The sequence below is a fragment of the Rattus norvegicus genome, chromosome 1 (assembly GCF_036323735.1).
Source record: "Rattus norvegicus strain BN/NHsdMcwi chromosome 1, GRCr8, whole genome shotgun sequence".
NCBI classification, from domain to species: domain Eukaryota; kingdom Metazoa; phylum Chordata; class Mammalia; order Rodentia; family Muridae; genus Rattus; species Rattus norvegicus.
The window spans coordinates 182264463-182286982 of record NC_086019.1 but is presented as its reverse complement, the minus strand read 5'-3'; the positions used below and the strand labels follow the sequence as shown (position 1 = coordinate 182286982).

Sequence of the window (22520 nt, the reverse complement as noted above, 5' to 3'; positions counted from 1 at the left end):
ATTTCAGAATTTGATTAGGGAAGCACATACTCTTTGTTCTCCTTTGAAAACATAAAAGTACTTACCATAGAAAGTATGAGATCACTGAAAACTACAGAGAAAAATGAAAATCACTCATAAGCACACAAATGTTTTTAAATAAGGAACAGAGGCACGAAAGAGGCTGAGATAGGTAGACTGCACCGAGTTTAAGGCCAGCCTGGGTGACACAGCACGTTCAAAGACACCTGGATACAGGGTGAGATTCTTCTCTTATAACCATAAATAAATAAATGAAGGAAACAAAGAAAGAAACAAAGTAAGCAAACATAGATGGAGGTGAAAGGAAAATGCAGTAGTCTAATTTTCCCCCACTTAAGTGTTCTATTTTATCCCAAATTCTTTCAACGTTCATCGTACTGACACACACCTGTAAGCTCCAGAGGCCAAGGCAGTCATATCACCAGTATGAGGCAAGCTGCAGTGATGTAATCAGATCTGACCTCCAATCATAACCTACATTTCAGGGAGCTGCTAACTGCTCATGAATCGTTTTTTAGCATTCTCTTAACGGTAACTTTTTAAAAATGGTGTATTTGTGTCATATGTGCAAAGATTCCAGAGGAGAGTGCTGGATCCGCTGGAGCTTCCTGATGTGGCTGCTAGGAACCAAACCCAGGTCCTCTACAAGAGTTCTCAACTTCTGAGCTGTCTCTCTAGCTCCAATTTTTAACATTTTACTTACAAAAATTTCCAATAATTACTAGTACGTACATCTCAACATTTCTTTTATGATCCAGAAGTGGAATACATGGGAAAGGCTTTGAACGTGTGAAGGCTTTGAGAGCCAGATTTAGGCTGAGCATTACACAGGAATGTTAAAGTACCCTTACTAACCCTAAGGCCCAGAACGTGGGCTTGTCTTTAAGACTGCAGTATACTAATTTGAACACTATAGTTATATAGAATAGTTTACCAGTTTCAATTATTTTACAGTAGCTATCAATAAAATACATTAAATGAATACATTAAAAAAACCAGGGTCTTATATACTTTATTGATTTGAAAATTTATTCTTTTGGCTAGACCCTAGCTGTCAATTATGGATACATACTTTAAATGTTTAATGTATATTGCTAAATTTTTCTTCTCTTAACACACAACCATCTTCATCACTAATGTGCACTAGGGCATGAATAATCCAGCAAAGTATAAATAACAATGAATGAAACAAATCTCAATAGGAAAATTATGAAGGAACAGGAAATACCATGGAACAAACCGTCAAACCCACATTTACACCGAAAACGGAATGTTTTACCAGGTAATTGCTACTGACTTTTAGGTGTAAATAGGCTCTTAATAGAGAAAAATAATCTCCGTAACGTGGAGGAAACAACAGTGTCCTACGGGTCGCCTTCACAGGGCAGTAGGAAGCCCACCTACACCGCCTATCTAGGGGCAATTGTGCTTCAACCCTAAAAGCAGATCGGGCGCCTTCACGACATCCCAATGATCGAGAGGGAGCACAGCCAATAGAGTACATAGATCGGTCATTCCCAACCAATCGGGTGTAATCCAGGGCCTAGGGGCGTTTCCGCTGGCTCGGTCTTCCGCAGCATTTAAGCGTCATCACCCTGAGTCGAGAGCGCGATTGGCGGGACGCTTGGACTGTGGCTGCACTGTCACCAGCGATGAGCGGCGCGGGAGCGATAGCGGCCGCTTCCGTGGGATGCCTGCGCACTGGTGTCCCGAGGCCTTTCTCAGGTACCGGCCGCTCGCGGTCGCGGCTCGGCGCGGGATTCTTCGCCGGTGACTATTTGAAGTGTAGGTCACGGATGTCACTGGGAAGACGTCTATACGTCACAAGCACGCGACATGGGGGTGGGGTTTGTAGTAGGTCAAGTTGATTGACAGGAATGGGCGAACTAATGCAGGATTCCCTGCGGGGGACCAAGTAATTACCAGTCTGTGACGTGACGTCAATGCAGATGTGAACTTGAGTGTCCTGCAGTGTCCCTCCAGTCTTCACTCAGAGCTTTCTGGAGCAAAGAAGCCTTCTGACAATAGTATCTGTTATAAATGCAGATTTTCGGGTCACGCTCATTATCTACTGGATTGATGTTTTACATTTTTTTAAAAAATTGTGTGTGTGTGTGTGTGTGTGTGTGTGTGTGTGTGTGTGTGTGTGTGAGAGAGAGAGAGAGAGAGAGAGAGAGAGAGAGAGAGAACGTGTGTGCGCGCGTGTACACACACGTGCACAATATTAAATGCCAGAGGCCAGAATTGGGATTTGAATCTGGCCCTAGAATAACAGGCAATTTGTGAGTCCCTGTATCTTAGTCCTGGGATCCCAACTCAAATTCTTTGCAAGTGCAGTATACATTCTTTTTTTTTTTTTTTTTTTTTTTTTTTTTATTAACTTGAGTATTTCTTATATACATTTCAAGTGTTATTCCCTTTCCCGGTTTCCGGGCAAACATCCCCCTCCCCCCTCCCCTTCCTTATGGGTGTTCCCCTCCCAACCCTCCCCCCATTGCCGCCCTCCCCCCATAGACTAGTTCACTGGGGGTTCAGTCTTAGCAGGACCCAGGGCTTCCCCTTCCACTGGTGCTCTTACTAGGATATTCATTGCTACCTATGGGGTCAGAGTCCAGGGTCAGTCCATGTATAGTCTTTAGGTAGTGGCTTAGTCCCTGGAAGCTCTGGTTGCTTGGCATTGTTGTACTTTTGGGGTCTCGAGCCCCTTCAAGCTCTTCCAGTTCTTTCTCTGATTCCTTCAATAGGGGACCTATTCTCAGTTCAGTGGTTTGCTGCTGGCATTCGCCTCTATATTTGCTGTATTCTGGCTGTGTCTCTCAGGAGCGATCTACATCCGGCTCCTGTCGGTCTGCACTTCTTTGCTTCATCCATCTTGTCTAATTGGGTGGCTGTATATGTATGGGCCACATGTGGGGCAGGCTCTAAATGGGTGTTCCTTAAGTCTCTGTTTTAATCTTTGCCTCTCCCTTCCCTGCCAAGGGTATTCTTTTTCCTCATTTAAAGAAGGAGTGAAGCATTCACATTTTGATCATCCGTCTTGAGTTTCGTTTGTTCTAGGGATCTAGGGTAATTCAAGCATTTGGGCTAATAGCCACTTATCAATGAGTGCATACCATGTATGTCTTTCTGTGATTGGGTTAGCTCACTCAGGATGATATTTTCCAGTTCCAACCATTTGCCTACGAATTTCATAAACTCGTTGTTTTTGATAGCTGAGTAATATTCCATTGTGTAGATGTACCACATTTTCTGTATCCATTCCTCTGTTGAAGGGCATCTGGGTTCTTTCCATTTTCTGGCTATTATAAATAAGGCTGCGATGAACATAGTGGAGCACGTGTCTCTTTTATATGTTGAGGCATCTTTTGGGTATATGCCCAAGAGAGGTATAGCTGGATCCTCAGGCAGTTCAATGTCCAATTTTCTGAGGAACCTCCAGACTGATTTCCAGAATGGTTTTACCAGTCTGCAATCCCACCAACAATGGAGGAGTGTTCCTCTTTCTCCACATCCTCGCCAGCATCTGCTGTCACCTGAGTTTTTGATCTTAGCCAATCGCACTGGTGTGAGGTGAAATCTCAGGGTTGTTTTGATTTGCATTTCCCTTATGACTAAAGATGTTGAACATTTCTTTAGGTGTTTCTCAGCCATTCGGCATTCCTTAGCTGTGAATTCTTTGTTTAGCTCTGAACCCCATTTTTTAATAGGGTTATTTGTTTCCCTGTGGTCTAACTTCTTGAGTTCTTTGTATATTTTGGATATAAGGCCTCTATCTGTTGTAGGATTGGTAAAGATCTTTTCCCAATCTGTTGGTTGCCGTTTTGTCCTAACCACAGTGTCCTTTGCCTTACAGAAGCTTTGCAGTTTTATGAGATCCCATTTGTCGATTCTTGATCTTAGAGCATAAGCCATTGGTGTTTTGTTCAGGAAATTTTTTCCAGTGCCCATGTGTTCCAGATGTTTCCCTAGTTTTTCTTCTATTAGTTTGAGTGTGTCTGGTTTGATGTGGAGGTCCTTGATCCACTTGGACTTAAGCTTTGTACAGGGTGATAAGCATGGATCGATCTGCATTCTTCTACATGTTGACCTCCAGTTGAACCAGCACCATTTGCTGAAAATGCTATCTTTTTTCCATTGGATGGTTTTGGCTCCTTTGTCAAAAATCAAGTGACCATAGGTGTGTGGGTTCATTTCTGCGTCTTCAATTCTATTCCATTGGTCTATCTGTCTGTCCCTGTACCAATACCATGCAGTTTTTATCACTATTGCTCTGTAATACTGCTTGAGTTCAGGGATAGTGATTCCCCCTGAAGTCCTTTTATTGTTGAGGATAGCTTTAGCTATCCTGGGCTTTTTGTTATTCCAGATGAATTTGCAAATTGTTCTGTCTAACTCTTTGAAGAATTGGATTGGTATTTTGATGGGGATTGCATTGAATCTGTAGATTGCTTTTGGTAAAATGGCCATTTTTACTATATTAATCCTGCCAATCCATGAGCATGGGAGATCTTTCCATCTTCTGAGGTCTTCTTCAATTTCTTTCCTCAGTGTCTTGAAGTTCTTATTGTACAGATCTTTTACTTGCTTGGTTAAAGTCACACCGAGGTACTTTATATTATTTGGGTCTATTATGAAGGGTGTCGTTTCCCTAATTTCTTTCTCGGCTTGTTTCTCTTTTGTATAGAGGAAGGCAACTGATTTATTTGAGTTAATTTTATACCCAGCCACTTTGCTGAAGTTGTTTATCAGCTTTAGTAGTTCTCTGGTGGAACTTTTGGGATCACTTAAATATACTATCATGTCATCTGCAAATAGTGATATTTTGACCTCTTCTTTTCCGATCTGTATCCCTTTGATCTCCTTTTGTTGTCTGATTGCTCTGGCTAGAACTTCAAGAACTATATTGAATAAGTAGGGAGAGAGTGGGCAGCCTTGTCTAGTCCCTGATTTTAGTGGGATTGCTTCAAGTTTCTCTCCATTTAGTTTAATGTTAGCAACTGGTTTGCTGTATGTGGCTTTTACTATGTTTAGGTATGGGCCTTGAATTCCTATTCTTTCCAGGACTTTTATCATGAAGGGGTGTTGAATTTTGTCAAATGCTTTCTCAGCATCTAATGAAATGATCATGTGGTTCTGTTCTTTCAGTTTGTTTATATAATGGATCACGTTGATGGTTTTCCGTATATTAAACCATCCCTGCATGCCTGGGATGAAGCCTACTTGATCATGGTGGATGATTGTTTTGATGTGCTATTGAATTCGGTTTGCCAGAATTTTATTGAGTATTTTTGCGTCGATATTCATAAGGGAAATTGGTCTGAAGTTCTCTTTCTTTGTTGTGTCTTTGTGTGGTTTAGGTATAAGAGTAATTGTGGCTTCGTAGAAGGAATTCGGTAGGGCTCCATCTGTTTCAATTTTGTGGAATAGTTTGGATAATATTGGTATGAGGTCTTCTATGAAGGTTTGATAGAATTCTGCACTAAACCCGTCTGGACCTGGGCTCTTTTTGGTTGGGAGACCTTTAATGACTGCTTCTATTTCCTTAGGAGTTATGGGGTTGTTTAACTGGTTTATCTGTTCCTGATTTAACTTCGATACCTGGTATCTGTCTAGGAAATTGTCCATTTCCTGAAGATTTTCAAGTTTTGTTGAATATAGGTTTTTATAGTAAGATCTGATGATTTTTTGAATTTCCTCTGAATCTGTAGTTATGTCTCCCTTTTCATTTCTGATTTTGTTAATTTGGACGCACTCTCTGTGTCCTCTCGTTAGTCTGGCTAAGGGTTTATCTATCTTGTTGATTTTCTCAAAGAACCAACTTTTGGTTCTGTTGATTCTTTCTATGGTCCTTTTTGTTTCTACTTGGTTGATTTCAGCTCTGAGTTTGATTATTTCCTGCCTTCTACTCCTCCTGGGTGTATTTGCTTCTTTTTGTTCTAGAGCTTTTAGGTGTGCTGTCAAGCTGCTGACATATGCTCTTTCCTGTTTCTTTCTGCAGGCACTCAGCGCTATGAGTTTTCCTCTTAGCACAGCTTTCATTGTGTCCCATAAGTTTGGGTATGTTGTATCTTCATTTTCATTAAATTCTAAAAAGTTTTTAATTTCTTTCTTTATTTCTTCCTTGACCAGGTTATCATTGAGTAGAGCATTGTTCAATTTCCACGTATATGTGGGCATTCTTCCCTTATTGTTATTGAGGACCAGTTTTAGGCCGTGGTGGTCTGATAGCACGCATGGGATTATTTCTATCTTTCTGTACCTGTTGAGGCCCGTTTTTTGACCAATTATATGGTCAATTTTGGAGAAAGTGCCATGAGGAGCTGAGAAGAAGGTATATCCTTTTGCTTTAGGATAGAATGTTCTATAAATATCTGTTAAGTCCATTTGGCTCATGACTTCTCTTAGTCTGTCGACATCACTGTTTAATTTCTGTTTCCATGATCTGTCCATTGATGAGAGTGGGGTGTTGAAATCTCCCACTATTATTGTGTGAGGTGCAATGTGTGTTTTGAGCTTTAGTAAGGTTTCTTTTATGTATGTAGGTGCCCTTGTATTTGGGGCATAGATATTTAGGATTGAGAGTTCATCTTGGTGGATTTTTCCTTTGATGAATATGAAGTGTCCTTCCTTATCTTTTTTGATGACTTTTAGTTGGATATTGATTTTATTTGATATTAGAATGGCTACTCCAGCTTGCTTCTTCTGACCATTTGCTTGGAAAGTTGTTTTCCAGCCTTTCACTCTGAGGTAGTGTCTGTCTTTGTCTCTGAGGTGTGTTTCCTGTAGGCAGCAGAATGCAGGGTCCTCGTTGCGTATCCAGTTTGTTAATCTATGTCTTTTTATTGGGGAGTTGAGGCCATTGATATTGAGAGATATTAAGGAATAGTGATTATTGTTTCCCTTTATATTCATATTTGGATGTGAGGTTATGTTTGTGTGCTTTCATTCTCTTTGTTTTGTTGCCAAGACGATTAGTTTCTTGCTTCTTCTAGGGTATAGCTTGCCTCCTTATGTTGGGCTTTACCATTTATTATCCTTTGTAGTGCTGGATTTGTAGAAAGATATTGTGTAAATTTGGTTTTGTCATGGAATATCTTGGTTTCTCCATCAATGTTAATTGAGAGTTTTGCTGGATACAGTAACCTGGGCTGGCATTTGTGTTCTCTTAGGGTCTGTATGACATCAGTCCAGGATCTTCTGGCCTTCATAGTTTCTGGCGAGAAGTCTGGTGTGATTCTGATAGGTCTCCCTTTATATGTTACTTGACCTTTTTCCCTTACTGCTTTTAATATTCTTTCTTTATTTTGTGCGTTTGGTGTTTTGACAATTATGTGACGGGAGGTGTTTCTTTTCTGGTCCAATCTATTTGGAGTTCTGTAGGCTTCTTGTATGTCTATGGGTATCTCTTTTTTTAGGTTAGGGAAGTTTTCTTCTATGATTTTGTTGAAGATATTTACTGGTCCTTTGAGCTGGGAGTCTTCACTCTCTTCTATACCTATTATCCTTAGGTTTGATCTTCTCATTGAGTCCTGGATTTCCTGTATGTTTTGGACCAGTAGCTTTTTCCGCTTTACATTATCTTTGACAGTTGAGTCAATGATTTCTATGGAATCTTCTGCTCCTGAGATTCTCTCTTCCATCTCTTGTATTCTGTTGGTGAAGCTTGTATCTACAGCTCCTTGTCTCTTCTTTTGGTTTTCTATATCCAGGGTTGTTTCCATGTGTTCTTTCTTGATTGCTTCTATTTCCATTTTTAATTCCTTCAACTGTTTGATTGTGTTTTCCTGGAATTCTTTCAGGGATTTTTGCGATTCCTCTCTGTAGGCTTCTACTTGTTTATTAATGTTTTCCTGTGTTTCCCTAAGTGTGTTCATGTCTTTCTTGAAGTCCTCCAGCATCATGATCAAATATGATTTTGAAACTAGATCTTGCTTTTCTGGTGTGTTTGAATATTCCATGTTTGTTTTGGTGGGAGAATTGGGCTCCGATGATGGCATGTAGTCTTGGTTTCTGTTGCTTGGGTTCCTGCGCTTGCCTCTCGCCATCAGATTATCTCTAGTGTTACTTTGTTCTGCTATTTCTGACAGTGGCTAGACTGTCCTATAAGCCTGTGTGTCAGGAGTGCTGTAGACCTGTTTTCCTCTCTTTCAGTCAGTTATGGGGACAGAGTGTTCTGCTTTCGGGCGTGTAGTTTTTCCTCTCTACAGGTCTTCAGCTGTTCCTGTGGGCCTGTGTCTTGAGTTCACCAGGCAGCTTTCTTGCAGCAGAAAATTTGGTCTTACCTGTGGTCCCGAGGCTCAGGTTCGCTCGTGGGGTGCTGCCCAGGGGCTCTCTGCAGCGGCAGCAACCAGGAAGACCTGTGCCACCCCTTCCGGGAGCTTCAGTGCACCAGGGTTCCAGATGGTCTTTGGCTTTTTCCTCTGGCGTCCGAGATGTGTGTGCAGGGAGCAGTCTCTTCTGGTTTCCTGGGCTTGTCTGCCTCTCTGAAGGTTTAGCTCTCTCTCCCACGGGATTTGGGTGCAGAGAACTGTCGCAGTATACATTCTTAACTGCTGACCCCTCTTTCCAGCCTTGGAATCTGTTTTTATCAAGCCTCTTATGGGTTTTTTTTTTTTGCACTGCAAAATATGGTAAGCTTAGAATTTGGAATGGGGAGAGGTCTGGATTCAGGTCTGAAATCATGTATCATCTGAGCTGCCCCAGAAAATCATGGTCATTTTCTCACAATTAAATCGTCAAGCATTAGATTTCTATTTTGCCTGAAGGCAATACCATTTGCAGGTTTGAGATTGTTTTTTGTATACCCATGACTTATTAAATAATTTCATTAAAACTACATCCTTATGATAAATAATAGGCTAGTATGGATGAGTAGTCGCGGCGTGCACATACCACCATTACCACCACCATCACCACCACCATCATCACAAAACATGAAGCTTCATTAGATGCTGTTGTCTGTGCCCACCAATGCTTGATTCCAGGACTGTTTTACTTTTTGAAAGAGAAGAGTGCTTAGCAAGTGTCTGGATATTATTCAAGACATGCCAGCCATAGAGATGTTTTTCTTGATGATAAATGGATCAGAAGAGAGTTTTTAAAAGCCTCTTTGTATGTTATTTATGTGTCCATAAGCCACTTAAAAATCTTCTCATTTGCCACTTAAAATCGGGTCCCAGGTACCACGGTTGGAGCAGCACACTTGAGAGCTTCCAGCTCTGGGCTTCAGTTTTATTTAAAGTGTGTAACAAGGCAGTCAGGTCTCAGGGATGTGAATTTTAAGGCTCCCTGCTAACCCACTGAACAGGTAACAATAAGAATCATTTGTTTTCATTTATGAAGTAACTTGGCTTTCTTTGTTTCATTTAACCTCATAAGAATAAAAAGGAAATTTTAAGTGTGTAAAAAGGAGTTAATTTTAAGGAGTTAAAAGAATAAAAATAGCTACTGGGTAGGTTTTGATTTTGTTTTGGGACAGTTCTTCACTCTAGCTCTGACTGACCTGGAACTGGCTGTGTTCGCCCGGATATCCTCCACCTCACAGAGCGCTGCGAGAATTAAGAAATATCTATACTGACTTCTTAGGTAAAAGGACAAGCACTACCCTCTCCCAGTCACTGAGTGCAGAGGCTGTTTTAGGGAACATTCCAGCATGTTCTCGTGTACAAAGAATCCTGTGCATCACACCTCAAAAGCCAGCTGCATGAACTTGGCCTGCCTGTTCAGCCCCCTGTTATTCCTTAACATACTTTTTTTTTTTAAAAAAAGGAGTGCTGGGTTGCCTCTAACTTTCTTTGGTAAAAAGTAAGAGCACCACAAGCAAACAAGACTGTGTTGAGAAGTAGAACTGGCTCATCAAGTCTGTTGTCTCCAGACCCTACTTTCTGCAAGGAGACAAGTTGGCCAGAAGCACAAGCCCTTGAACTTGGACACAGAAATGCAACAGGTCCCTGATTGTGTCCCATCGCTGTCCCATAAAGTATGGGCCTCCGACCATAGAGCCCCACTGTCTGAAGACAGTTTGGAATGGTTGGTGTCTTAACAGGAGACTTGAAGTGCCGTGTCTGCTTTCTGGACTCCGTTCACTTTCTAGAGTCAATGAGCGGAGTGAGGCAGAGCATGTTGTGCGCAGTAGGCCAAAGCTAGTCCACTCCTGCAGAATCTGTGTTTCTTTGCACACGATTGCTGATTGTCCCAGGACTGTTGATGTAGTAGCTTGGTGGTAGCTCAGGGGCAGGCTTGAGCTCCAGCACCATAACAAATAGATCGAGCCTTTAAAATGCTACTTGGTGGCAAAGCTCATGTTCCCAACTATGGCATGCATACACACCCGATTCTCCAAGCCTGCCCTGTGGCCTTGTGTCCAAAGACCTTAAGCTTTCTTGATGAAAGCCAAAGATATATGTGAACTTTTTTACCATTTTCTGGATGTTGAAGTTTGCTCAGGTGAAGAGAGATGCCTTCCAAAGGCGTGGTGGTTATAGCAAACAGAGCCTGCAACACTTTAAACACCATACCAGAGTGCAACTAGAGCAACAAACCAGAGGGGCTGTGGGTTTCCATGTTCATGTGGGGTGAACACACCTTACTACAGGACCCTTCTGGGAAGAGGTAAACATTTAAGCTCCTCTAGTCTGGGGCTTGGAGAGTATAGCGAAAGCGTTTGCCATCTGTTTCCTCAAAAGAATTTACATTTTTATTTTTTTTAAAGATTTATTTATTTATGGTTTGTGAGTGAGTACACTGTCACTGTCTTCAGACACACCAGAAGAGGGCATCAGACCTCATTACAGATGGTTGTGAGCCACCATGTGGTTGCTGGGATTTGAACTCAGGACCTCTGGAAGAACGGTCAGTGCCCTTAACCACTGAGCCATCTCTCCAGTCCAAGAATTTACATTTTGAAGAAGTACTTAAGTCTGAGGTCAGGCAGGGTCTCAGTCACCTGTCCAGGGAACTGCTGTATTAAAAGAACATTGAAGTTCCAATGTGAGTTTTCCAGGCTTTGCACCCTGAGCTTTTTCAGAATATCAACACTGGCTGCTTCCCAGGGAGACATGGGGAGAGCACGGTGGCTTTGGGTGCGCTACACAGCTTGAGGGGAGCCTCCCTTTCCTGAAGCAGCTGTCATGTCAGCTGCCTGGTGAGAACACGTTTCAGCCTTTCTAGATTCCATATGTTTAAGGTAAAGCCAGGAGCCCCAGACTTAGGTGAAGTCTTTAGGGTTTGAGCATTGCAGGTGATAAGGAATGCACTGATAGATGTGTCCAGCCCTCGGGCTTGTTTGGCCTTCATTCTAACAAGCCTTTCATTGTGTCAGCAAAAAGGCACCAGGCCAGTGACATGGCTCAGTGTACCAGGGCTTGCTGTCAAGCATAAGGGCCTGAGTTCCACCCCTAGTACCCACATGGAGGACAGTGAGAACAGATTCCTGCAAGTCGTCCTCTGCCACAGGCATGTCAACACATGCACACAAATAGGGATATGTGTTCATGAATATCAGTGTTCTGTGTGGACGATGAAAGGCTGCCACTTGCATTTTCGTTGCAGCTTATGGGAGAGGCCTTATCATCAGGTGTCACAGCACAGGAATGACCTTAGACAATATTAACCGGGCAGCCGTGGATCAGATAATCCGGGTGGATCACGCTGGTGAATATGGAGCAAACCGCATCTATGCAGGGCAGATGGCTGTGCTTGGACGGACCAGTGTTGGCCCTGTCATTCAGGTGGGTTCTTCCCATTGCTCTGCTGAAGCCCTCAGGAATCACTTTTGGCTGTGTGCTCCAATGGGAGGCACTGTGGAACAAAGCATATCCTCTGTTTATCTAAAAACACAGAGACACATTGAATGTGGCTGGGTGTGATGGCGAAAGCTTGTGATCTCAGCACTCAGGAGCCGGAGGTAGGATGATCTCTTGGGACTTTGAGGCCAGCCTGGTCTACATAGGACATTCCAGGTCAAAAAGAATAGGGAGAGGAGAAAAGTAAGAGAGAAAGAAATTGGGTCTGGAAATTGAGTATATCTGTGGTGTTAATGTTTCATCTCAGAAAAGGCTGAAAATCCCTCCATTACAAGAATGTTCTGTGTGCCAGGAGGCTATCGTAGGCTTGTCCTCACAGAGTGCCAGAGAGAGGGGTTTATAGTCCCAAAGATCTAGGTTTCCTTTCCAGCCCTCTCACCTACTCCTGTGACCTTGAAGAGGTCACACGACCTCTAGGTTTTCATTTCTCTGTGTCCAAACTAGCCTGGTAACCCCCAACTCACTGGGTCTGGCTGGGGAATAAAGAAACCCATGTAGAGCCAATGGTACCACGACACATGGCAGCTTAGCATGTGTCCCTTAGATTCCCGGCAGATCCCAGTCCCCAGAGCTCACGTGTAAGATGGTGTATATCTGCTTGTGGCCCCTGCACATCTCTATTTTGAAAAGTCCCCATGCCAGGAGAGTGACTCATTGGCTGTCCTGTTTTCTATTGAGAACAGTCTGTGAGTTTTCAGGACACAGGTTTTTTTGTTGTTTTGTTTTGTTTTTTCATTATTTTCTCTCATGGCTACTTGAGCCAGTGGCTCAGAACCTGGAGTTCTAGAAGGCTCCCTGTGCAAGCTGATCGTGTGATCATTGAGGTATCTGAGGGTCCGGAGGTAGAACACTTAATGTCTAAGGCCTTGGCTCTTCGTTTACCTTGCAGGCTCTCTTCTTTTTTGAGAGATTCCTCTGTGTTTTGCTTTTGTCTCATGCATACTTAAGAGGATGGAAGATAGCTTTACACCAATTCCTTATTACCTCGTGGGTACTCAGCTGTGCCATGTCCCTGTGATACCTCTTTTTATGTTTTTCCCCCCTAGAAAATGTGGGATCAAGAAAAGAACCATTTGAAAAAGTTCAACGAGTTGATGGTTGCGTTCAGGGTCCGACCTACGGTTTTGATGCCCTTGTGGAACGTGGCAGGGTTTGCCCTGGGTATGTGTCTGTCCAGCTGCCACTTGGGCTCTTGGTGATGGGTTGTTCATGCCTCTGGAACCCTTGTCATGGCCTCATCCAACCTTTTAAATTTTACTTTGTGTTTTCCTAAAGTTAAATTGAAGCTGATGAAACTGATTGATTTTTTTTTTTGCTTATATTACTTTAAGATAGAGTCATCATTTTATAAATGGATGCTATGATAACTCACAGAGGGAAGCTAGGATTGTGCAGCCACAGCCAGATGCTGTGTCCTGAGGATCCTAACCCAAGAGAGTTTGAGTGCAGGAGTGGTGCGGCCCACCTCTAACCCCAGCACTCGGGAGGCAGAGGCAGGCAGATCTCTGAGTTTGAGGCTAGCCCGGTCTACAAAGTGAGTTCCATAACATGTGCGTACACACACACACACACACACACACACGGGGGTTGGGGGGAGAAGAGCAGAGAACCCAGACAGCACTCTAAGCTCTCTGCAGAGAGAGGGTCAAGCCTCACTGAGCCCACATGGTGGTGCATGCCTGCAACCTCACTACTGGCAGAGGCAGGAGGAAGGAGGATACAAGTCAGCCTAGGCTACAGAGGAAGTTCCAGGTTAACCTGGGTCTCATAGTGAGACCTTGTCTCAAACAGAACAAAACAACCAAATAAAACAAAATCTATTCAAAAAGAGCTTTGTGCCTGGCATCTGATATGAGCTCCAGCCACTTCTCAAACATGGGGTGACTGTTTCAAGGGATTCATGGGAATATCTAAGTGTCCAGTGCTTATGATCAGCAGGTACTGCTGACATCAAGAGGGTGGGTATCAGACACCCTGAGAAGCACCATACCGCCCTCCCATAGAGAGTTCAAACCCAGATGTCAGGATGCCTCACAAATGACCAGCAGCATGTGGCTTGACTGGTTTGACGATTGTAGGGGCAGGAACTGCCTTGCTGGGGAAGGAAGGAGCAATGGCCTGCACCGTGGCAGTAGAAGAGTCTATCGCTCATCACTACAACAACCAGATCCGCATGCTGATGGAGGAGGACGCTGAGAAGTACGAGGAGCTGCTGCAGGTGACTGACTGTGTGCTTGGGGGGAGAGACTGACTGTGTGCTTGTGGGGAGAGACTGACTGTGTGCTTGTGGGGAGAGACTGACTGTGTGCTTGTGGGGAGAGACTGACTGTGTGCTTGGGGGGAGAAAGGGCAGGTGGCAGGTCCTAAGGAGACAGGGGCTTAGACAGCTGGGGAAAGGGGTGTTTCTTCTACATGAGACACAGACAGGTCATAGAGCTCAGAGCTGTCCACAGTCCAGGTCTGTGTGGCCTCTGCACATCCATGACTCAACAGCACAGGGTGAACAAGGATGGCATCATCTAACATGCTAACTAGACAGAAAATCTGCAAGGCCTCAACCCTACACAAAGAAACGTAAGCAATGCAGGAAAGCCAAGGTGGGAGGGGTGGTCTTCTCAGGGAAGAGCACATGGTTTGTCCAGCGCCAAGGGTCGGCCCTGAAAGCGTACATCCAGGGAGGTGCTATATGAGAAGAGAAGAGAAGGCTCGATTTAAATATGTGTAAGCAAACACACATGCCCATGTAACAGCAACTGGTGAAAAGAGAGACCACGGACTTGAGATCGAGAGGGGAAAATGGGAAGGTTGGAGGCAGGAAAGGGAAGGGAGAAATGATGTAATTAACTTATAATTTCAAAAATAACATTTTAAAAAATGTTGATCAAATCTTCAGGCTGAATGATTTTTCTCAGGTAATTTTCTATAGGGAAGACGGAACTATTTAGCCCAGGAGGTCTTATGCTACTGGCCACAGCAGATCCTCCATCACTCTCCCCAGCTGTAGTTTGTTTATTTAAATCCTGTTTGTTGTACTTATGAGACAAAGGCTTGTCTTGACTCTTGGACCTGCCTCTGCCTTCCAAGGGCTGGGGTTGTAAGTGTGCATTCCAGCACTGGGCCGTGTGGTGGTCTGAGTAAGCATGAGCCCCATAATTCCATATATTCGAATGCTTAGATAGGGTGGGGAGTGGCACTATTTGAGAAGGATCAGGAGGGTTAGGATTAGCCTTGATGGAGGACGTGTGTTGTTTGGCTTTAAGTTTGCAAAAGCCCATGCCAGACCCAGAGTCTCTCTTGGTCTGCAGGTCAGGATGTAGCTCTCAGCTACTGCTCCAGCACCAAAGTGCTGCCGTGTTCCCTGCTGTGCTGAGAATGAACTAAACCTCTGAAGCTGTGAGCCAGCCCCCATTCAATGCTTTCTTTTATCAGAGCTGCTTTGGTTATGGTGTTTCTAAACAGCGATAGAGCAGTGACCAAAACAGGCAACAGCTCTCACTTTTTAAAACCTAAATCATCAACTGGCAAACTCTGGCCTGTGGCCACGCTTGTCTCCTAAGTAACTCTTCTTAGAGCCACGGCCATGGTTTCTTCTTGCAAGGCTGCTCACCCACTGGGATGACAGAGTGAAGAACTGTAGCCCTTCACAGAATAAGCATGTCAGCCTCAGCCATATGCTGGGACCCGAAGCTCTGGCCTGCAAGCGGGATGAGCAGCAGGTGACCTGGAGCGCTGACTTACCTGGGCTTGTGATTCCTTGTCTTCCCAGGTCATTAAGCAGTTTCGAGATGAGGAGCTTGAGCACCACGACACAGGCCTGGAACATGATGCAGAGCTGGTAGGACCGACTATTACTGCTGGTGCTCCAGGGAGCGGGTTGAGGGCCAAGGTTTCTGTTCCCAGAAAGAGACATTTGAAAGTAAGGTCACAAGGCAGGGATACACACGTACCTGACAGAAAGCACACAAGCTCAGCTTCGGTCCATGGTGAGGCTCCTGTGTCCTGCTCTGTTATTATCCCAAGAAACAACCCAGGGGTTCAGTGGCCATAGATGCTTCTAGCATTCTGAATGGCTTTTGTTTCGAATTAAATCATTTCCCAGATCCTGTCTTAGCCAGAGGAGCCCACACCCTGTCCTGACAGTGAGTCTAGGTGACATCTGAGAATAGATGCACCTCGTGGGGTCTCCCTGCTGTCTGTTTAGGCACTGGCATTGGATCCAGAACCTTGCTGGGCGAGCGCTCTTCCACTGAAGATTCCTCCTGCCCCGTTTGCTTCTTTTCCAAGCTCAGGGTGCCATCCATGTTAGACAAGCACGCTACCACCCAGCTATAGCGTAACCTTTTGCTCTCCGCAGGCTCCCGCATACACCTTGTTGAAGAGACTTATCCAGGCCGGATGCAGTGCAGCCATATACTTATCAGAAAGGTTTTAAAGTACGACTACTGAGCCATCTCAAGAAAAGATGGCCGTAACTCAAGGTGTTTGTGGAGGAAGAACTGCAGTTATCACTGTGTGTGATTTGTTAATACAAGAGGCGGTGTTTGGGGTTGTGTCACTGTTGTCAATAAAACTCCTCGGTGCTGGTTTCTTTGGTTTTCTTGTGCTGTGAGGCTGGCAGTAAACTAACCCTGCCCACCTTATGGCACATGCAGATGGTCTTCCCTTGGTTTTGTAGTTAGTTTGGGCCTAAGAGCTTTCATTAGTTAGCAGGAATCTTTTCTGTAAGATCTATTTTACTTTTATTGCCATGTGTATGTGCATGTGTGTTTGCATGTCTGTGGAGTGTTGGGTCCTGTGTGTATGTGCACCTGTGTTTGCATGTCTGTGGAGTGTTGGGTCCCATGGAGCTGGAGTTACACGCAGTTGTGAGCTGGGAACCAAACTCAAATCCCCCCAGGAACAGCAGGTGCTTGCTCCTAACCCCTAAGCCACCTCTCCAGCACCCGCAGGAGTCTATGAGGAAAATAAATTGAGTTTTCAGGTTAAAAAGAAGTCATTTAAAACATTAGGCTGTATAAGATGGGCTGAGCGAGACTGGGAAGTCTATCTGGGGAGAAGCTGTGCATTCTGATTTCCACGTGACATGGCAAAGCACCGTGGCAGCTGGGTCTCCCGAAAGTCCTCACCCAGAGCCGATGATGGGAGGTGGTGAATCCCTCACCCTAGAGGAGACACTTGAAGGGAGAGGAGGCTGGGAGGTGGTTAGATAAGGGGCAGAGTCCTCAGGACTGGGGTTAGCACCCTTATAAAAATGAGGCCTTAGGGGGACCCACAGTCCATCCCATGTTGTGCCACAAAAGCTGCTATCTATGGGGACACAGACATCACAGGACACTAACCTGTTGGCCCCCTGATCTTGAGCTTCACAGCCTCCAGAACTGCAAACAAGAAGCTTTTGTTGTTCACAAGCTCCTGAGACTACAGTATTTTAATAGCAGTTCTTGTAGTCTAAGACAGGATGGCATTACCCCAGTCAAAAAAATATACTTAAGTTGGGTGTGGTGATGCAGGCACTAGCACTTGGGAGGTGGAGGCAGGAGGATCTGCAGGAGTCCAGTGCTGTCCTCAGCACACATCAAGTTTGAGGGCAGCGTACATGATTCAACTTCAGCAAACAACCACAATAAAATATAGAGCGGTGCATTATTTACAATTAAATTGTAATTTCTGCAAGGTCTGCTACCTCCTTAAGCCATTACTGACCAAAAATTAGCCCTTCTGTGAAATATTTTATAATTTTAAGTTTTCAAAATATATTTAAAAAACAGCAACAACGGGGCTGGGGATTTAGCTCAGTGGTAGAGCGCTTACCTAGGAAGCGCAAGGCCCAGGGTTCGGTCCCCAGCTCCAAAAAAAAGAACCAAAAAAAAAAAAAACAAAAAAAAAAACAAACAAAAAAAAAAACAGCAACAACAAAGCAGGATCAAGCAAAGTGTGGTGGTGCACACCTGTAATCCCAGCCTCGGGAAGCAGAGGGAGATAGATCTTTATGAGCTGGAGGCCAGTCTGGTCTATACACTGTGTTCTATGACAGTTGGCTACATAGCACGACTCTGTCAAATACAAAAATCCAAAGCCAATTTAAAAAAAGTCACCAGCTCCCTTCTCACAGCAGAATGTCCCTTGAAGCTTCCCCGGAGGCTGAGGCAGGAGTTGGAGTCCCATCTGAGCAATACAACAAGGAAAAAAAAATGAAATTTGCAGACCACATTTTTACCTAGTTGCACTGGTCAGTGGTTCCCATAGCCTAGTGCCCCATCATCAGCATCTCTTTGTCAGAGCCTGAGGTGAGCTGGGGCTTGCTGCTGTGGCTCTGGTTCTGCAGGGAGGTGGAAACCAGATAGTTTCTATGCTGCAGCTTCTTCCCTGCCATTCAGTGGATTCAGCACTCAGGAGGCTGAGGCAGGAGGATTACAAACTTAGGGCCAAAGTAGGGTTCCTAGTGAGACCCTGTATCAAGAAAACAAAACAAGGGCCTGGAGATGTGGCTCAGCAGTTAACATTTGCTTCTCTTCCGGAGGACCCCGGTTCAGTTCCTGCACCTATACCGGGAGGCTCAGAACCACCCATACCTCCAGCTCCTGGGGGTCGAATGTCCTCCCACCTAGGACCAGAGCATCCACACATAAATAAAGATGAAAGCAAAGGAAGAACAGCAAAAGTGACTTTAACTTTGTGACCAGGTGATCGTAATACATTACGCATGAGAAGAAAGGGTAGAAGATGGCTGTAGATTCCTCCGTGTGGATTACCATCAGAAGTTTCTGGCATGGTTTGGTGTAGCTGACAAAGCCGAGTTCAGGTTGCTGTGTCTGTCTCGTTAGTGGCTATTTCTTCTCTCCTGTGAGAGAACAGTTGTCCTAGTACACAGTAGGTGCCCATTTAGAGGAAGGGAAGTGGGAGGGAGGGAAGCGGATTACATACTAAGGTGATGCTTCCAAGCAGGTGGTGAACTACGAGAACAGGAGACCTGAAAAGACTCTGACGGCTCTCCTGACTTGCCCTTTCTACCCCTAGTCTCTCAATGCCACAGCTCCAGCTGTGCTCTCACCGCTTACCCTTGTGTCACGAATGTCTCAGTGTGGGGTTTGTCTTGTCCTCCCATTTTCCAGCTGTCTGTCCGACGCCTCCATTTGGAAGTTGAGACGTTTTCACAAAATGCCCTAAGTTGAACCCCTTGCCTCACTGTCTCCCCAAGTCTGCTTCCATAGTGGCCTCCGAGATAGCTAATGTGATGGCAGACTTCTAGCGCTCAGTCCTGTAGCGATGAATTAAACTGCTTTGGCTCCCGGCAGGTCGTGCTTGTGCTGCACCAGCCCAAGAGCTCTCTGGATGTGTGAATGAAAGGCGCGCGCGCGCACACACACTCACACACACAAATTTTGATATGCCTTGACAATGGCTGAGCTCTTCTAAACCTCCCTGCAGCTAGCAAACACATCTTTTAAAATCTGTATTTCATCTCTGCTACCCTAGACCCAGTCAGGGAAGGGGCCCATATGGAACACTTTCCCAGATTCTCACATGCTGGTGGGCCTTTAAGTTTCATTTTTCTGCTTCCCCTCATGGTGATCTTCTCTCTCTCTCCCTTGCCTGAGTATATGGCAGTTCTTCATTATCAGTCGAAGCCAGCTGGGGACAGGAACTCTCAGGTCTGGCTGGAAGCACGGCTTTTGGGAGCCAAAATAAGTCAAAGCATTGGAACCAATTCCCAACACAGCCAAGATCACCAGTCACTCCCGACTCCTTCCTCGCCTTGTCTAGCTGGGAGACTGTGGTATCAATACACGAAAACCCACCTACCCCCTTCCATGTTCTGAGCCCAACCAGTCAAATGAGTCCAGAAGCTTCCTTCACAGTCTTGTCCTCCCACAATCCATCTTCACCCTGGCAGCAGTTAAGCCAGCTCGGCTCACTCCTACAGCTCTTTTGCAAAGCCCCCTGGTGGTAGAGGGGATTCCAGGTGACCTGGTCTTCTGGACATGTCCCTGCCTCACTCTGCTCCAGCCACTGTCTTCCTTGCGCTCCTCACAAATGCCACACGCAGGCCTGTCTGATGTTCTCAGTGGCTGAGTCCTTGGCCTAGAATACCTTCCCTTGAGGCAGTGGCTGTCAAATTCCTCACCACTCCCATTCAGGTTCAAACTCCACTATTGCCCTTGAAGAAGTCCACTGTAGTTGTCCAGTGTCTGTCTCTGTGACCAAAATCTCTGGGAGCATGAATTGAAGAAATAAACCAGGGAGTGTTTTCAGTCCGTGGTTGCTCAGGCCATGTACTATGGTAGAGAAAGGAAGTTTCTCCATCGTGGACAGGAAGCCAAGAGAGGGAAACAGGAAGGGGCATGGAGGGTGGGGTGGGGGGAAGAACCCAAGGACACGTCCACAGCTAGCTACTTCTTCCATTGAGGCTCCGCCCCCTACTTTTCCACATCCTTGGTATGGGCACTTTTTTTTTTTTTTTTTTTTTTGACTCCATCAGAGGATTAACCCTCCTGACCTCCTGATGTTCCTGAAATGCTCTTATAGACATTTCCAGAGAGAGCTTCACTAACCGGGGCTTATCCAGTCAAGTTCAGGAGATTAAGCCCAATGGCCCCGCCCCCTGCCTGGCCCTAGGCGACACGCTCTGCGTGACCTTTATGAGTATTTCGATGAAGAACTAACTCTTGTATTAAAGTTCACTTCCAAATAACTGCTCACTGGAGACTCCTGTGTGTCTTAGCAGAAATCCAGTGGAGATTCGTGTCGCCAAGGACCAACAGAGGCATTTGCCTGTGTTTTGCTAATGGTTTTAAAGGTACCAATTGGGTTTCCATCATATGAAAAGAGTGAATTTGAAGTCAGGTGCAGTGGTGTGCACATTTAGTGAGTTCTAGCACTCGGGAGGCAGAGGCAGATGTATCTCTGGGTTTGAGGCTAGCCTGGTCTACATGCTGAGTGCCAGCCAGCCAAGGGCTATATCGTGAGACCTTCTCAAAACAAAACCAAGAAGAGTTTGACCCTTACAGCACATATAAAACTTAACTTAAAACACACCTCAGATCTACATGTATCGTAGTATGCTTTCTATTGCTGCAATAAAACACCAGAACCTGAAGCAAGCCTACCATGCCTGTAATCCATGAAACCCGTGACTGGACTTGTTAAAACTGAAGACCTATGCCATAGCAGTCAAGACACTGGAAAACATGTAAGAGGTATTTGAAAATTATTTATCTGATAAGACCGGAGTCTCTGTAACAGAAAGCAGATTATGTGTGGTTCATGCTTAATCCTAGCACTCAGGAGGCAAAGGCAGATGGGTCTCTGAATTCAAGGTCAACCTGGTTTACAGAGCGGGTCCCAGGACAAGGTGGGTTATGTAGAGAGACCCTTGTTGGGCCATACCTTGGCGTTTCCCTTCCCTTTGCTGAGTCTTTTAGCCTGCTATAGCAAGAAGTTGTTTACACCCTTGGCAGCTGCTCTTAGCCCCTGATTTGGGGCTGGGATTTTCCATGGCACCCTTCCTCCTCACTGAGCCTTCCAGCTTGTTGTTAAGAAGTTGTCTATGCCCCTGATTGGGCCCGGAACTTTCCACCACACAGACTTTTCCTGTTTTCCTGGTTGGGGATTTTCACCTGCCTTGTTGTTTTCCACGGCTTTTGCCTTGGGGTATATAAGTAGATCTCAGTAAAGCCTTGGTGGCACTCTTTGAAAACGGGTGACCCCTGTATGTGTTTTCATTCAATCCCGCAGACCTACACCCAATATTCACACACTGGCGGTGCAGGTGCTGACAGACCCTGTTTTGAACTCCTTACCCCCAGAAAGAATACACGAAGAACACCTACAGCTCAATAAAAAGAAACAGCTCAGCAGGCGAAGGATTTGAGTAGCCATCACTCAGAGGAGATACAATCTTACAGATGATCAGCTAAGAAGGACATTCATGATCTTTAGTCGTTAGGGCAACCGAGTAGGAAGCGTTAGTGAGGATGCAGAGGAACTGCAACCTTCAGGTGCCGATAATCACAAGGTCAGTGGTCCAGCCTGGGCTCTGGGGAGCAGTCTGGCAATTCCTCAGTCATGTAGTTAACATACCTAAGGTTAAGCCTGCAGAAATGAAAACATGTTCACACATGCTTGCACGTGAATGCCCTTGGCACCATAATCCTTAACAACCCAGATGCTTGTCAGTCGAGGAACTGAATGAAGAATGGTCTCTACAGAAAATGGAATATTACTCAGCCATCAAAAGAAATGAGGAGTCCGTCCCTGCTGTAACATGGAGCCACTGAAAAACATGTTTGGTTACAGGAGAAGAGGACGAGTCCTGGCGAGGGATGCTGGTGTGAATAACCTGAACCGTTTATTAAAAATTGGTCAAAGTGGCAATGCCTTATTAATGTTTTCCCACTATATCAAACACACTGTCAGAGAAAGAAGCCAGATCCAAAGGCCGCTTATGATATCATTTGTATGACATGTCAAGAACTGGCCGATCACGGAGACAGAGGAGAAATTGGTGGTTGCTTGGGGCTAGAGTTGGGGATGGGAGGAAAGAAACTCCCAATAGATGAGGGTTGCTGGGGGTATCATAGAATATTCTAGAATTGGTGGTGTCTGTTGTACAGCTTGTGAATATAGTTAAACCCACTGACGGTTTAACTATAGATTGTCTGCCATCAAAATAAAAATAAAATCATACAGTTCCAT

At 44.9% G+C, this 22520-nt stretch overlaps 1 protein-coding gene and 1 long non-coding RNA gene across 10 annotated transcripts; one reads left to right on the top strand and one right to left on the bottom strand.

Moving 5' to 3' along the window:
* The first annotated feature begins 1023 nt into the window (after window positions 1–1023).
* Coq7 (coenzyme Q7, hydroxylase) lies at window positions 1024–16413 on the top strand. Of its 6 annotated transcripts, none has more exons than XM_006230108.4 (6): window positions 1599–1806; window positions 11572–11750; window positions 12872–12986; window positions 13904–14043; window positions 15592–15660; window positions 16180–16409. In XM_006230108.4, the coding sequence occupies exons 1-6, from the start codon at window positions 1674–1676 to the stop codon at window positions 16255–16257; spliced, it is 714 nt and encodes a 237-aa protein (XP_006230170.1). In that variant the 5' UTR covers window positions 1599–1673; the 3' UTR covers window positions 16258–16409. The 6 variants fall into 6 exon arrangements, with proteins under 6 accessions (XP_038957455.1, XP_063137598.1, XP_063137596.1 ...); NM_012785.3 differs by having other exon boundaries at window positions 1614–1746; window positions 16180–16413; XM_063281528.1 differs by having other exon boundaries at window positions 1589–1746; window positions 15592–16409.
* LOC120099916 (uncharacterized) lies at window positions 11684–20125 on the bottom strand. 4 transcript variants are annotated; one of them, XR_005499404.2, is made up of 5 exons: window positions 18884–20125; window positions 18578–18666; window positions 18043–18275; window positions 15564–15715; window positions 11684–11820 (listed from the first exon to the last, which is right to left on the bottom strand). It is a non-coding gene; the product is annotated as an uncharacterized LOC120099916 (long non-coding RNA). The 4 variants fall into 4 exon arrangements; XR_005499405.2 differs by lacking the exon at window positions 18043–18275 and having other exon boundaries at window positions 18522–18666; window positions 18884–19495; window positions 19951–20125; XR_010060758.1 differs by having other exon boundaries at window positions 19951–20125.
* Window positions 20126–22520: the final 2395 nt, after the last annotated feature.

Coding starts and splice junctions, on each gene's coding strand:
- Coq7 (XM_063281526.1), top strand. CDS start 1,674: ATGAGCGGCGCGGGAGCGATAGCGGCCGCTTCCGTGGGATGCCTGCGC. Junction 1,807..11,571: donor CGCCGGTGACTATTTGAAGT/GTAGGTCACGGA, acceptor TTTTCGTTGCAG/CTTATGGGAGAGGCCTTATC. Junction 11,751..12,871: donor GTGTTGGCCCTGTCATTCAG/GTGGGTTCTTCC, acceptor TTTCCCCCCTAG/AAAATGTGGGATCAAGAAAA.